Here is a 12,736-nt window from a genome sequence, read left to right on the forward strand (position 1 = left end):
TCCTCATTTCCTTTATCTCTCACTCATAGAAATTTTTTTATCACTGTTTGACTCTCTCCCTACCACTCTCTCTCTCTCTCTCTCTCTCTCTCTCTCTCTCTCTCTCTCTCACTCTCCCATTTCTCTCATTCTTTCTCTCTCTCACTCACCTCCTTCTTGTATGTATAAACCAATTTCAAACAAATTGATTTTTAATTATTTTGTTTTAGTATTTTATTTTTTTGGTTTGAAAAAGTGTTTTATTCACCATTTAAAACGAATTATAAAGTTCAATAGGTTCCTTGTTTTGTATTAATCTTTAACTCTTTTAAATTAAATTTCTTTGTCTTGGCCTTTTTATCGATTCCACAAAAACCTATTTTATATTTAAAATATGTAATAATAGTGATACATTAAATATATAAAAATAAATTGGTTCGAATCTCTAATAGAAGAATTTAGGGTTGTCCTATAAAAACGACATATTTTGCAGCAAAATGTCTGGTAGAAAAGCTTAGGACTTATGGCAGACCACTCTAGCCTCTTTTATGTTTTCTGTCGCCTGCCCCTTCTGTGTGAAAGCCATGATTTTACTACTTTAAACAAGATTTGTTTGATTTTCTCGATTAATAGCTAATTATTTGGTGTGTACTTAAGAAAGAGTGTCTACCCCTTCATAAGCCAAGAAAAGATCCGAAAACGATCGAAGCAAAACCAAAATCACACTTCCATTTGTACGACAACATTTAAACGTCGGCAACGATGGCAGAGGCGTGTAAGAACAGGGTGCAGCGTACAGCATGGGGAATAGCTTGTTTGAAGCCCAGTCGAATTAAATTGTCAGCTACAATGGGAACACGGCGTTCCTGAGTCTATACGTCCAGTCGGTTAGAGGCTCGTTTCCATCGTGATCAGAGTCCTCGGCCTCTGATGCGTCCTGATGACCTGCGCTTCTGAAGAAGGCCTCGGCGTGAATCTGGAGCATATCTCCCCCCTGTCGGTCAACGATCGTCTCATACGGGTCAAGGCGGGGAAGGTGATCGCCTCCTCGTACGATGGGGGTTCGATACCCCGGAGAGGGTCGGCGGGCGACGTTTCCGCCAAGGGGCTCGGATAGAAAAGAGGCCTGGACGTGGAAGCTGCAGAAGGACGTCTGGAAACGCCGGACGCACGTCGATTCCCTTCCATCAGGACGGCTTCGCTATAGCTCGGGACGAGGGATGTGTTATCCCTGATTCCCCATTCGATATCTGCTGAGTCGACGGTGCTCTCACCTCGCGATACCGCGCAGTAGCTCGTAGGCGTCGATATCCCGCTCATCCCGGTCTCATAATTGACTCCAAATAGTTTCGTCACCTGCCAACAAGGAAAAGAACTTAATCTCAAGCAGTCTCCAGCGTTCAATAAAATTACTTCACCAAAATTAACTTATACCAAAAACCATCATGGACTCCTTTCAACCAAGGATTTTTTTTTTAAATCGTAAACTGTAATATCGAAATAGAAGAATCCAATGGTCAGGAGACGTTAAGGAAATCAATTGTCATTTTTTCTAACTTCAATATATTTCCGATACCTTGTAATGCAAATAGGCTGTGTTGTACTCCAGCATAAGTCTGAGGGGCCACGAGAGCAGGAGGAATGAGCATAGCCAGTAGACGGTTTGACCGGCATACCAAGGTATTTTGTCCGGGTTGGCAAGGGCGATGACATGTTCTCTGAACGCAGCGACGTTCGTCAAATCAAGGCCTTCTCGCATTTCCATGTAATCGTCGTAGCGCTCTTGTTCTGCAAAAAACCTTGCCCTTTGCTCTTCGAACTCAGCCGCTGCTTCTACATTGGCGAATGCGAAACCTGGTCAAAAATTAGCTATAAGTACACAAGCAAACACCATACATTGTTTCAATAAAAAATCAAATATTTATTTCAGAATCTTAGACCTCCAGAAGCTATGTAACTTTTGGCTCGGTATAGGACGAATTTACTTACAAAAGGTCATGTACTATTACTGTTTTTTAACCAGTTTTTAATAGAAAAGAGATCAGTGATGATGCTGCCAATTAGTAGTTAGGATATTTGTGGATAGAAATAAAGGAATAGAATAAAGCTTAAATGTTGTTTCGTCATAGGTACTTGTGAGATTGGGTGGTTGTAATATCTGCGGGTACAATATTGTAGAAGATAATACCGAGAAAACTCCCTTGGGATACACCTGCTTTTATAGGTCCAAGCTATGGGTATTCAGCATCTTGATTGTGAAAAACGGGACTAGGTAATGGGCTGAGGGGTATATCAGGGCAGTATGTTCGCCCTTGTCGAAATCCGTGGCAGTACCGATGAAAGCCACAGCACAAAATAATATTTGCTCTAAAGCATGGGAAATTTGATCAACAACGCGAAAATCCAGTAGTATAGTAGTTTTGGGACGGTCATGTTGTAAATTGGTGATGTTGTGCATGAGAATTCTATTTCTTCTTCTTTATCGCGCTGTTTGTAGATAGTAATAAATACATAAATCCTAATGGCAAAATCCTTTTTAATTCTAGTTGGTTTGTGGAAGGTCTAGTAATCGGAATTTATGACAACAGCTTGGTTTAAACAACTGGTTCGTTACGTTTGCACACACAATGGCAGTGTCATGTCATGTGATTTACATTTTACAGTGTTATTTACTCTTCTGGGCTGTTTCCAGAAGATAAGATAAGCAATTTTTTAAATTACGCCGATTTAGACAAATTGCATACGGATTTCCTCCACTGTATTTGTTCATACAAAATGTCACTGGTGGAGTTTTCGAAGGGACCCTTGCACCCAGTGCTCGGTCGTTCTGTATACACTTTTTGGAGAGGAAAAAATCCGACTGTATCAGAACGCATATTAAGCCCAGTCCTAAAGTTAGTTGAATTTGGATAATGGCCAAATTGAATAAATGGTTAACTTCATTTCTAAACATGTGTCCATTCATTTCAAGACAAGCACGTTAAGCGAAATCAAAATATTTTTTATTGGCAGTTGTCAAGTGCAAGGATGTCCGGGGTCGAGACGTACCTTATCGAAGTCATTGTCAGCAATGTCCAGGTTATAACCAAACAGTATGACAAAAAGCCGAGATTTGTGGTGAGTAGAGGGTACTGAATATGAAATGTATTTCTCTGATAATTTAACCAGAATTGCTATTTTATTTCTCATTGTCACCTTCTATTTTGGATAGAATAAATTATAGTTTAAATCGTGAATTTAGGATTACGATTATTTAGCAAACTACAAGCATGCAGATATTAAGATATGATGGCCATAGACCTGAACGCCTTGCATTGTCCTAGTGACCTCCATTACTGGTGATGATGTTGATCATCGATTCAATAAATATAAAGGAGTAGTTTTAAAAAATAAACTGTATATGAGTATGACATCAACCTGTAAAGCAATTTACTTGAGATTCGAAACAAATTGTTAAGATAAACAGAGTACATGACAGCAGTGCGAAAAGAGGGTGAGTAAAATTTAAATCTTCGATGTTAACAAATGCTGTTTTCAGGGGGTATCAGACGGTGGTGGTAAAGACTCGTTGGAGATGTCACCTCCACCTAAGTACGACCAGTCCGAAGTTGATCTGAACGAACCTATCGACCCAAATACTGGCGATGTGGTATTACGCCTTAAAGCGTTTAAGCTGCCTCCGATTGACGTTGTTGAAGATCGTTCCAAGGAAACCGATCTGGAAAGGAGAGAGAGGAAAGAGGAAAGTAGAAGACTAGGGATACAGGAGTCACGTCAGTTTTATTTTCGTTTAAATTTGAACACTTTGCCCGTGCAGTTAAATTTGTTTTTGAAATCGTAAAACTAACTTTTCGAGTTTTTTATTTGCTAAATATGTGCCCCCTTTATTTAAAATCCAACTTTATTTTGAACATTTCTGTTCACACACGTGGTAAGTAAGCCAAGGCTAACCTTAAAAAGAGTTTATAATATATTTAACATGGCAGTAAAGCCCCAGATGGAGCAAGTGTTTAGACGACAAAAAGCTTGACTTTAAACATGATTAACACGATTAGCACAGTTACCGTGAATACCCCTATTATATTATCTAGATTATTACTGTACCTTAATTATTTAATAGTAAATCATGTATCTACTTTTTTTTCAGAACTTGATAGAAATGAGAGTAATGCCTCAATTCTAACAATTGCAGAAAATTTTTTTCCCAACAATCCAACAATAAGAAAAAAATTTAAAAAAGGTGTTTGTTGTTTTGATCCTATAGTTATAAGAATGATCGAGGAAATAACATACCATTAAAAATTTTGTCTTAACTCTACAGGAAAGTCATTTTTATTTAACATGAATCATCAAAACTTGATAAGCCACATGCAGGAAAAGAACAGCTTAGTAGTGCACATGTACAGAGACAACGTTGATAGGACGTGCGTCGGCGTCGGAAATCTCCAAGTCCCACGGAGCTTTTTCGCTGCGGTTTGTAACGCCCATCAGTCTTCCGTATTGAGAAATTACATCGACTGCTACGGGCCTATTTTCGTGGACTCGAACCTCCATAAAAAGACGATGAAAAGACGAAGAATGCTCTTCAGATGTCCCTACCCGATGGAGGAAGACAATCCGTACAGCCCGGACAAGTTGAGCAAAATGGAACCTTACGTCAGATACAGTGACATTTACAAGATACCGCCAATGCCGAAGCCGTGTTCGTTCTGCGACGGGAACACCGGGTGTGGTTATAATCCGAACCCAACGCCGACGAGCTATCGTACGGCCAACAAAGAAGCCAAACCGAGATTTTTATCCAGCGGGCTTGATCCTGAGGAACTAATGGATCCATCTCCTGGAATGATCAACCCGGAAAAACTACCAACAACTGCCCAGTTAGAAGAACGTATAACATTTCTCACCGACGACGATAAAGAGAAGGCGTGTGCCACCGTTTTCATCAGATTGACATGCTTTGGAACAGCTCTAAATATGCCGTATAATAAGCATGAATGTGATAGCATAGCTATGCCGATACCCTACGAAGATGAGTGAATCTTCAGTGGCGACTGTCAATAAAAACTATCAAGAAATTTATGTAGTAATTTTTTTGTATTTAAGTAAACAGAATCGTTTAATGACTACAATCTCCTTTGAAACTGATTATTTAGACAATGAAATCATACGTTATAATCTTTTAAGTAAGGCATTAGTTGAGATAAAAAAGTCAGTGTCACAGCAAGATTCGAACCCACGACCTTCGGCTAAATACGTCGCTGCTCTACCACTTGAGCTATCATGACTTCGATCCACTCGGACACCACCTTCCCATCTCAATACTTTACTTAAATATTAATTAATTGAAAAGAATTTATTTGGTCAATCGGACCACGAAACCTAATCGATTTAATGCGTTATAATGTTATGGCTCTGAGTCAGGACAATCGGTTTCAAAAATGATAAAAATATGTTAATTTACTAACAATATGTTACCTACATTTATCCCTAAATTCACTAATTTCGTGGTCCGCTTGACCAATTAATATATTACAATTAATTAAGGTTTTTAGTTGAGATAAAAAAAGTCAATAGCACGAGCGGGATTCGAATTTCGGGAAAAATGGCAAAAAGGAGGGAAAATTCATAAAGGTGGGGTTGAGATGGGAAGTTAGTGTCCGAGTGGATCGAGGTCACGATAGCTCAATTGGTAGAGTAGCGGCGTATCTAGCCGAAGATCGTGGGTTCGAATCCCGCTCGTGCCATTGACTTTTTTATCTCAACTAAAATCCTTAATTAATTGTAATTTATCCCTAAATTGTACTTAACATCAACCCGACCTCGGGGATACATTCGCATCTAACCAAAGTCTTCGCCTGAATAAAAACCTGACTTGGCAAGCCCCCATCTCGAAATCGTCGAGTCAAGTCACTTCTCCAAAGACTTTTTACTAGATGAAATTGATTCCGTTAGTCATAAGATTGATCTACTTCACCTGATGTCAAATGTGGGGTTCGACCTCAAACTTACAAAATAAAACGATTCCAGACATTCAAAAACAGAATACTAAGTGTATATTCTGTACTGCAACGGAACCTTTAAGTTCAAGGTCAAGGTGGAGTATGATCGAGTCAAGTAATCTAACAGCTGTGCCCAGACTTTGTTGAGTGTTGTCGAACTCTTTTCATATCCTACACTTGCACCATTATTTGAGATGACTGTCGAACAGCAACTGAACTACAATTTCCTATGTTTTTTCTTACACAAACTGGTCCAAGGATTTGACCAATTGTGACCTAGCAAACCTGGATATCGCTGGGTTTGGATGAAGTTCAACCCCACGACATTCAACTACTTCTTGCTCAACTGCAAATGCGTGGCCATTCGTTATCTTGTTTCAGAACTAAAATAAATTCGACAAAAACAAAGATCCCTCAGGGATCCGTTCTAGGCCCTCTGTGTTGAAACATAGGTATGCGAGTATTTATGCACACATAACTAAATAAGGAGAAGCAGCATAAGCGACAAGTTTACAAAGCAAGAGTTAATCTATCCTTAGCAAAATCAGAGGAGCTCTTTTAAGGACGTGTGTGCTATAACTAACCCCAAGTCCTAGCTTCCGCTACATCCATCGACCTTGTAAGCAACATTATGGATATGAAAAGGAAAACTAATCCCAGACCTATCAAGGACAAAAGCCTATAAAGACAGCGTCTATCGATGCCCTTCAAGTTCTTCTTTGCATTCCATCAACCTTGTCCTTCAAAGCATGCGGTCCGCGAGCTAAAGGAACTGTGCTAACTCTAGAAGCATATGAAAGGGTCTGGTTGGGGAATGCACCAAAAAGGCAAGTTGTCCTCAAAAGTTGAATTGTCAAATCATGGCAGATAAAGTGGGATAACAGCATAAAAGAAAGGCTGACACATGGGGTCTTGCCCAGCCTAGAAAAAAGAGTCAAAGATAGAACCAAATGTTTAAATGACCAAATTTTGACGGAGCACGGATGTTTTAAGAAATACTTCCACCGGTTCAAAGGGCAAACAGTTCCTTGTATGCAGCCTGAAGGAGGTCAGGTTAAGTATCAGTTGTCTGGTCGGCCGGTATTGAGCCTTCCCTTGGTACAGCGAGTGGATGTATGCAAAAAAGTTTGGTGTCATCTTAAGTTGGGTTTCAGAAACTGTTCCTCACTGATGATGGCATAATGCCAAACCTCGAAAAAGTGAAAATTGATGGATTCAAAAAAGTGATTAGTTCACTATGTTTATAATTTATTTGTACATTATAGTACAGACAGTTTTATTTGTAAAAACTTTGTGTATTTGTAATTAGCTATTTTGCAAACTAAGATATTCAATGGGCATATAAAAGAATGAAAGAAGTTTCAGTTAAGACTGCTTGGTTATTTTTAAATGCATCATAAAACGTTTTCTGCAATCACCTTTTTTCTTTTTTTCTATTTTACACAAAACAGTCCATACGTCTGCCCACATGTTTAATTAAATTAACTAAAATTCTGAAAAGGCGAGAAAGCAGCAACAAAATTCCTATTATTCAAAATTTTTTTGTAGTCATCCAAGTTTAAATTTAAATCTTTTATTTATTTCTCTGTTATTCAAGTTTATATTTTCTTTTTTGTTTTTGCTTAGTTCGATCTTTAAAAAAAATTACAAAAATGGCCTCGAAAAAGACCGTGGAGGACGAAGAAGAGCAGCTTTACCTCTTGGAAGTCACGGTGAACCGCCTCAACGTCACGAAAGAAGGTATTATGGACTCGGTGAACGAGGCGGATTCCGGTATCACCGAGGATAAAGGGAAAAAGAAACGGCAAGAGAAAGGTCCGGTACGGGTCAAAGTGAAATTCTTCGATTTCCCAACTATAGAAATCGAAGAAGCGGAATTTAAAAGCAACGAACACAATTCGAAGGACGAAATGAGTCCCGCCGTTCAGAAGCCCGGAGAGGACACCGACAAATTTCTTGAGGATGGTACGTACTTTTGAATCGTGTAGATTTCTCAAATCAGCTGACAAACCATTCTGAAGCAACATAAACGTATTTTGTACGCGAGGTCTGATGACTACCTTTGCAAAAGTGTTTACATTAATAATGTTAAATAGATTCCTAGCTCAAAGTTTGACGTGAATATTTTTCTTTTTAGCCAAACATGAAGAAGAGCGGTGGAGAGCGAAGAATGCCGGCATGTCTGTGGAAATGTGGAGAGATGAGAGAGAAAGGGACAAGAAATTGGCGACGGAAATTGCAGGGACGCTCCCTCCTGGAAATCGGTTTACTAGTGGTACGACTTAAATTTTAACCCATTACTACAAATAGTTATAAACATCACAAGTATAAATTTAAAAAAAAGTTTTATTACAGGTAAATCGTGCTTATTTCCAATGATGCCTACCGATATGATTAAAACTATCCAACGGTATCCATTGGAGGTGCAAGTAATTCGCATGTCCGTCGATAAAAGTCCTTCTCATGTGATTGGACACACCAAAGTCGAATTGGGCGCTAATTTCAAAGAGGCTGTGACCCTTGCGACTATGCCTGTCGTACTTCCGGTTTCCGCCTATATCGAGGACAAATTCAGTCTGTTAAACGTTTTCGGCGACGACTCGGGAGAAGTGTGGCTTTTCATAAGACTCTCATGTTTCGGTGCGACTATTTTCACCCAGTTCAAGTACATTCAGGGAGAAAAAGGTGGTATCAAGTCTAAAATGACAGAAACTGGGAAAAATAAAAAGAGCCTGGCCGAGAAGAAGCGAAAGGAAGAAGAAGAAAGAAGAACGGTAGACCAGCAAAGGACGCCTTATATTTGCAGAGACGATAATTTGCCTGGAACTGGAGGGTGTTCTAAAGGAACCGACGACTTTTTCATTCCCGTTCAATGGCGTAACATCAACGAGCCAGAAGTGAATATTCAGCTTTGCTATCCTCCGGATTATCCTCAAGAGGTAGAATATCAAGATGGAGGTTATAAATGTGCCATGGCCAACAACGAAACATCGAATATGAACAGGATGTTTCCAGGTATGCAGCAAAAATATAACCAGCGGGGATTTGTAGACACTAAATGCCCGTGTCCAGGTGCAAAACCTCACGAAGAGACCATACTGAATTGCTGTTTCAACCCTCCGAGTAATAAAGGGAATAAGACCGCACCTGGTAAGGCCAACGCAAGCCCAAATCTCAAGTCGCTCGATACGACGTATTTGTCAGAAAACGTCGAAACAGTCGAAGAAATCACTGTAAACGACGCGACGTCCAAGGCGATTTCGGATCTAGTGGACTCGGATTGGGAACTTATGGTCAGCGGCCAAAGCGAGAGAAAAACTAAAAGACCTCAAGTCTATCCTAGGAAAATCAACTGCCCGCCTTTTCTGAAAGCTCCAAACCCCAAAGGATGCCCCGCGTCGGCTGACGGTAGGTGCAGATGTCCAAAAGACAGCCAACAGAAGAAACCTCGAACAACGGAATGTTCTGATAGACGTTGTAATCAGCGTTTGCAAACTTCAAGAAACCCAGGGTACCCCGGAGGGCAGGGTGGATGCCCTGTGACGAATTGTGGGAACCTTAACGAAACGGGAGCTATGCTGGCCGGTCTTCCTAGATTGTGCGACCCCATAATGCAGAACATAAATAACGTCATGCCCCCCAACGTAATTGTTCCTCAATCTTCCGGAGGGCCCAATGTCGTTTCTATTTGCACATGTCCGAAAGTACCGGATTTCATACCACCCGGAGAGATGAGAGGCCCTGCCGACGGTCTGAACATCCGTTGTGAATGTTCAAACATACTGACTTCAGTGCATCCTGTGAAAGTCCCATATACCTGTCCGGGTACGACTTACGAGTCGAATAAGCAAATGGATATGGCCAGAGGCCAAGTTGTACCTTGCCCGGTAAATATACCCGAACCTCCCCAAGAAGCCCAACAGACTCAGCAGGCGATGCCCATGCCTCCGACCTGCGTGTCCTCTCTACCCAGCTTGGTCCTGTCCGATGAGTCGACCTCCGATGACGATTTTCAGTACGTCGAGCAAAAGCGACATTTAAAAGCAAAAGGGGGTAAAAAGAAGAAAGAAAAAGAGTCTGATACCGAACCGCTCCCGTCTCCTAAAAAATCAAAGAAAAAATCCCCTTCTACCTCGGTATACGACAGTTCGGATCGCACCGATTTCGATTCCACGGCCCAAAAAATGTTGGAAGAGGAACTCGATTTCTATGAAAGTATGGTAAACGATGTGAAGAACAAAGCTAAAGGCGGAGGAGATACGAAATCCGTCAAAGGGAAAAAAGACGGAAACAGTAGTAGTTCGGTTAACAAGGACAAACCAAAAGCTGACGATGAGAAAAAAGACAATACCCTATATAGATACACTGCTGGAATGTATCCAGGTGTCCACATAGGCCACAAAGATTGCATTGTTCCATACAGGATGGTACCTAAAAACATGGGCTGGCTTTGGAATATTAAAAACGCCGCCGGAATTCTTAAGGTATAAACTAACTAAGAAATATTAGGTTTATCTCTCACACACACACACACACACACACACACACACACACACACACACACACACATACACCACCACCACCACCACACCACTCACCAAGTTCAAATCTAGTTTTTACGTTCTGACCTGACTACCGAAGGAGTGCTATATCCTCCAATTAATATTACTTTGTGTAGGTACTTATGATTAATGATGTTTTTATATCTCCGCCGTGATTTCTAACAGGTAGAAGTTATCTGCAACAATACAAACACGCAATACTATATTCAAAACTTCGTATATTTCCAGTAGCGTTTAGTAATTTTTCTTTTATCACAAGTTCCTTTTCTTCAATGCCACTTTATGGTCTTATATGCTAAATGGCCCTAAAACCTGATTGGCCCCCCCCAAACTCATTCATTCCGGCGATCAGGTATAGGTTATGCAACTAGATTTTCAAGTCATTAAATATCTTAAAGATTTGAAATATAAATTAGCGGATAAAAATAAAATCATTAATCTAAAGTTCAAATTTGAAAATATTCCAGGCTGGGCGCGGTTGGAGACCAGGTGCCATAGCAGAGAGTGTAGCTGAACTTATGGACGCTGCTAAAAGTACAACGCAAAAGTCGAAGAAGAAGTCCCGAAAACCGCCTCCAAGGAAGAAGAAAGAAGAGTCGGAACTGCACAAACAGCCGGGAAAGAAAACGGCCAAGATGTTGAAAGAGGAGAGGAAGGACAAGGATAACGGGGACAAATCCCCGGAGGATCTAAGACCAACGTTGCACGTCCACAAAAAGCACGGGCTTTATTATGTTTCCATGTTCCCTCCGAAGAAAGAAGACGAAGCCGAGCCTCAGCCGATTCAATTTAAAATCGATCCCAAACACCCCGACGGACCTGGAGGAGGCGATTCTTCCATGTTCGAGACTGAAGACACGAGCACGAACAGCGAAGACTCGTTCCAGCTCGAGTTCGTCGCTCCTCATACGCTGAAAGGAAGGATACCGCCCAAGACGAAACAAGACATGCAATGCCAAGTCTCTACTGAGCAAGTAATCAGTAAGTACACAACAGAACATAGCCAAATATCGTTTTTTGTAAGGTTTTAGTAGAAATGAAAGTCAGTGTTGCGAGCGGGATTCGAACCCACGACCTTCGGCTCAATACGCCGCTATTCTAACCATTTGAGCTATCGTGACTTGGAGTTGGTGACCAAGTGGACCGAAGTCGCGATAACTCAAGTGGTTAAAGCAGCGGCGTATGGGGCCGAAGGTCGTGGGTTCGAATCCCGCTCGTGGCACTAACTTTTTCAGTTAAACCAAAACCTTTCTGTAAAAGATTAATTAATTGAAAGTAGTAATGTGGTCAATAGACCACTACATACGGACAGCGAAATACTTTTGTTGTTTTACTATAACAACCCGATTTATTTTCAGTTCCACCGACGCCGAGTGTAAATTTGAAAACTCCAAAAGGCGGGAAAAAAGCAACAGGAAAAGGAAAAAAAGGAAAAGGGAAGAAAGGAGGGAAAGGAGGGAAAAAAGGAAAAGGAAAAAAAAGCAAAAAATAATCCAAATGAAAATAAATTTATTACTTCGAAACAAGGATAATATTCTTTACCTTTACTGAATCGAATTTTAGTTATCGAGCCGTTGGTGTGGTCTAAAACGAGACGTTTTGAAATGTCCCTTACACCGCAGTAAGCGAACATAAAGCTAGCTGCAGCTGCGTGAGAATTGACTCGTTCGTAGTATACCTGCGTGCTTGTGTAAGCATCCCCGTTCCGATACCTTGTCACCTGTCTTTTCCTTCTCACGTAATGATAACAAACCGCTTTCCACCTACAAAGAAAATATTTGATACAATACAGTTATTTATGGGGTTGTTCTAGAAGTAAAGGCGAACCTTTAAATCAATACTTACCTCATATTCTCTGTTCAAAATATTTTCTTATAAAACATTTACCCTGCCTTACAAGATGGTTAGATCCTAGTAAAATTACTTTATAACAAGATTACTGATTTTGTTTTCTGACTAGTTATAAAAACCAAACCCGTTGGCCAGGTATAACAAGCCTAGAATGCAAACATTGTTTCATAACAACCTGTACCTCAGGGCTTCAGTGCTTCTCAAATTATCATTTTCACTGATGCAGGAATAGTCGCAGCCAATTGATTTTGTCATCAAATCCAAAGAAATTTGGATGGAAAAAAAGAAGAATAAGAAAAGTACTAACGTACCAATTATCCCAATGAGCATGTGTCATCTAAA

At 40.4% G+C, this 12,736-nt stretch overlaps 3 protein-coding genes across 6 annotated transcripts in view; 2 read left to right on the forward strand and 1 right to left on the reverse strand.

Annotated features, from left to right (window-relative positions):
* Positions 1–125: 125 nt before the first annotated feature.
* Positions 126–12,736, reverse strand: part of LOC106672490 (transmembrane protein 151B-like) — a 34,904-nt gene continuing 22,293 nt past the window's right edge. For all 3 annotated transcript variants that reach the window (XM_014403988.2, XM_024226177.1, XM_024226178.1), the window contains 3 exons: positions 12,086–12,306; positions 1,556–1,833; positions 126–1,335 (listed from right to left, as the gene is read on the reverse strand). In XM_014403988.2, coding sequence (XP_014259474.1) covers positions 868–1,335; positions 1,556–1,833; positions 12,086–12,306 — 967 coding nt within the window. In that variant the 3' untranslated portion in view covers positions 126–867. The remainder of the gene's footprint in view (positions 1,336–1,555; positions 1,834–12,085; positions 12,307–12,736) is intronic.
* LOC106672491 lies at positions 2,915–5,061 on the forward strand. Its single transcript, XM_014403989.2, has 4 exons — positions 2,915–3,096; positions 3,518–3,752; positions 4,127–4,219; positions 4,301–5,061. The coding sequence occupies exons 1-4, from the start codon at positions 3,007–3,009 to the stop codon at positions 5,017–5,019; spliced, it is 1,137 nt and encodes a 378-aa protein (XP_014259475.1). The 5' UTR covers positions 2,915–3,006; the 3' UTR covers positions 5,020–5,061.
* LOC106672488 lies at positions 7,431–12,078 on the forward strand. 2 transcript variants are annotated; one of them, XM_014403983.2, is made up of 5 exons: positions 7,431–7,946; positions 8,119–8,256; positions 8,337–10,465; positions 11,011–11,524; positions 11,902–12,078. In XM_014403983.2, the coding sequence occupies exons 1-5, from the start codon at positions 7,634–7,636 to the stop codon at positions 12,033–12,035; spliced, it is 3,228 nt and encodes a 1,075-aa protein (XP_014259469.1). In that variant the 5' UTR covers positions 7,431–7,633; the 3' UTR covers positions 12,036–12,078. The 2 variants fall into 2 exon arrangements, with proteins under 2 accessions (XP_014259469.1, XP_014259470.1); XM_014403984.2 differs by lacking the exon at positions 7,431–7,946 and adding an exon at positions 7,979–8,051.

This window comes from Cimex lectularius, unplaced genomic scaffold (assembly GCF_000648675.2).
Source record: "Cimex lectularius strain Harlan isolate CLEC.00 unplaced genomic scaffold, Clec_2.1 scaffold64, whole genome shotgun sequence".
Taxonomy (NCBI): domain Eukaryota; kingdom Metazoa; phylum Arthropoda; class Insecta; order Hemiptera; family Cimicidae; genus Cimex; species Cimex lectularius.

What these genes read in the sequence shown, in the direction of transcription:
- LOC106672491 (XM_014403989.2), top strand. Translation starts at nt 3,007, where the DNA reads ATGTCCGGGGTCGAGACGTACCTTATCGAAGTCATTGTCAGCAATGTC. An exon ending in ACAAAAAGCCGAGATTTGTG is followed by an intron (nt 3,097 to 3,517) that starts GTGAGTAGAGGG and finishes TGCTGTTTTCAG; the next exon opens with GGGGTATCAGACGGTGGTGG. An exon ending in ACTAGGGATACAGGAGTCAC is followed by an intron (nt 3,753 to 4,126) that starts GTCAGTTTTATT and finishes CTTTTTTTTCAG; the next exon opens with AACTTGATAGAAATGAGAGT.
- LOC106672488 (XM_014403983.2), top strand. Translation starts at nt 7,634, where the DNA reads ATGGCCTCGAAAAAGACCGTGGAGGACGAAGAAGAGCAGCTTTACCTC. An exon ending in CGACAAATTTCTTGAGGATG is followed by an intron (nt 7,947 to 8,118) that starts GTACGTACTTTT and finishes TTTTCTTTTTAG; the next exon opens with CCAAACATGAAGAAGAGCGG. An exon ending in CTCTACTGAGCAAGTAATCA is followed by an intron (nt 11,525 to 11,901) that starts GTAAGTACACAA and finishes ATTTATTTTCAG; the next exon opens with TTCCACCGACGCCGAGTGTA.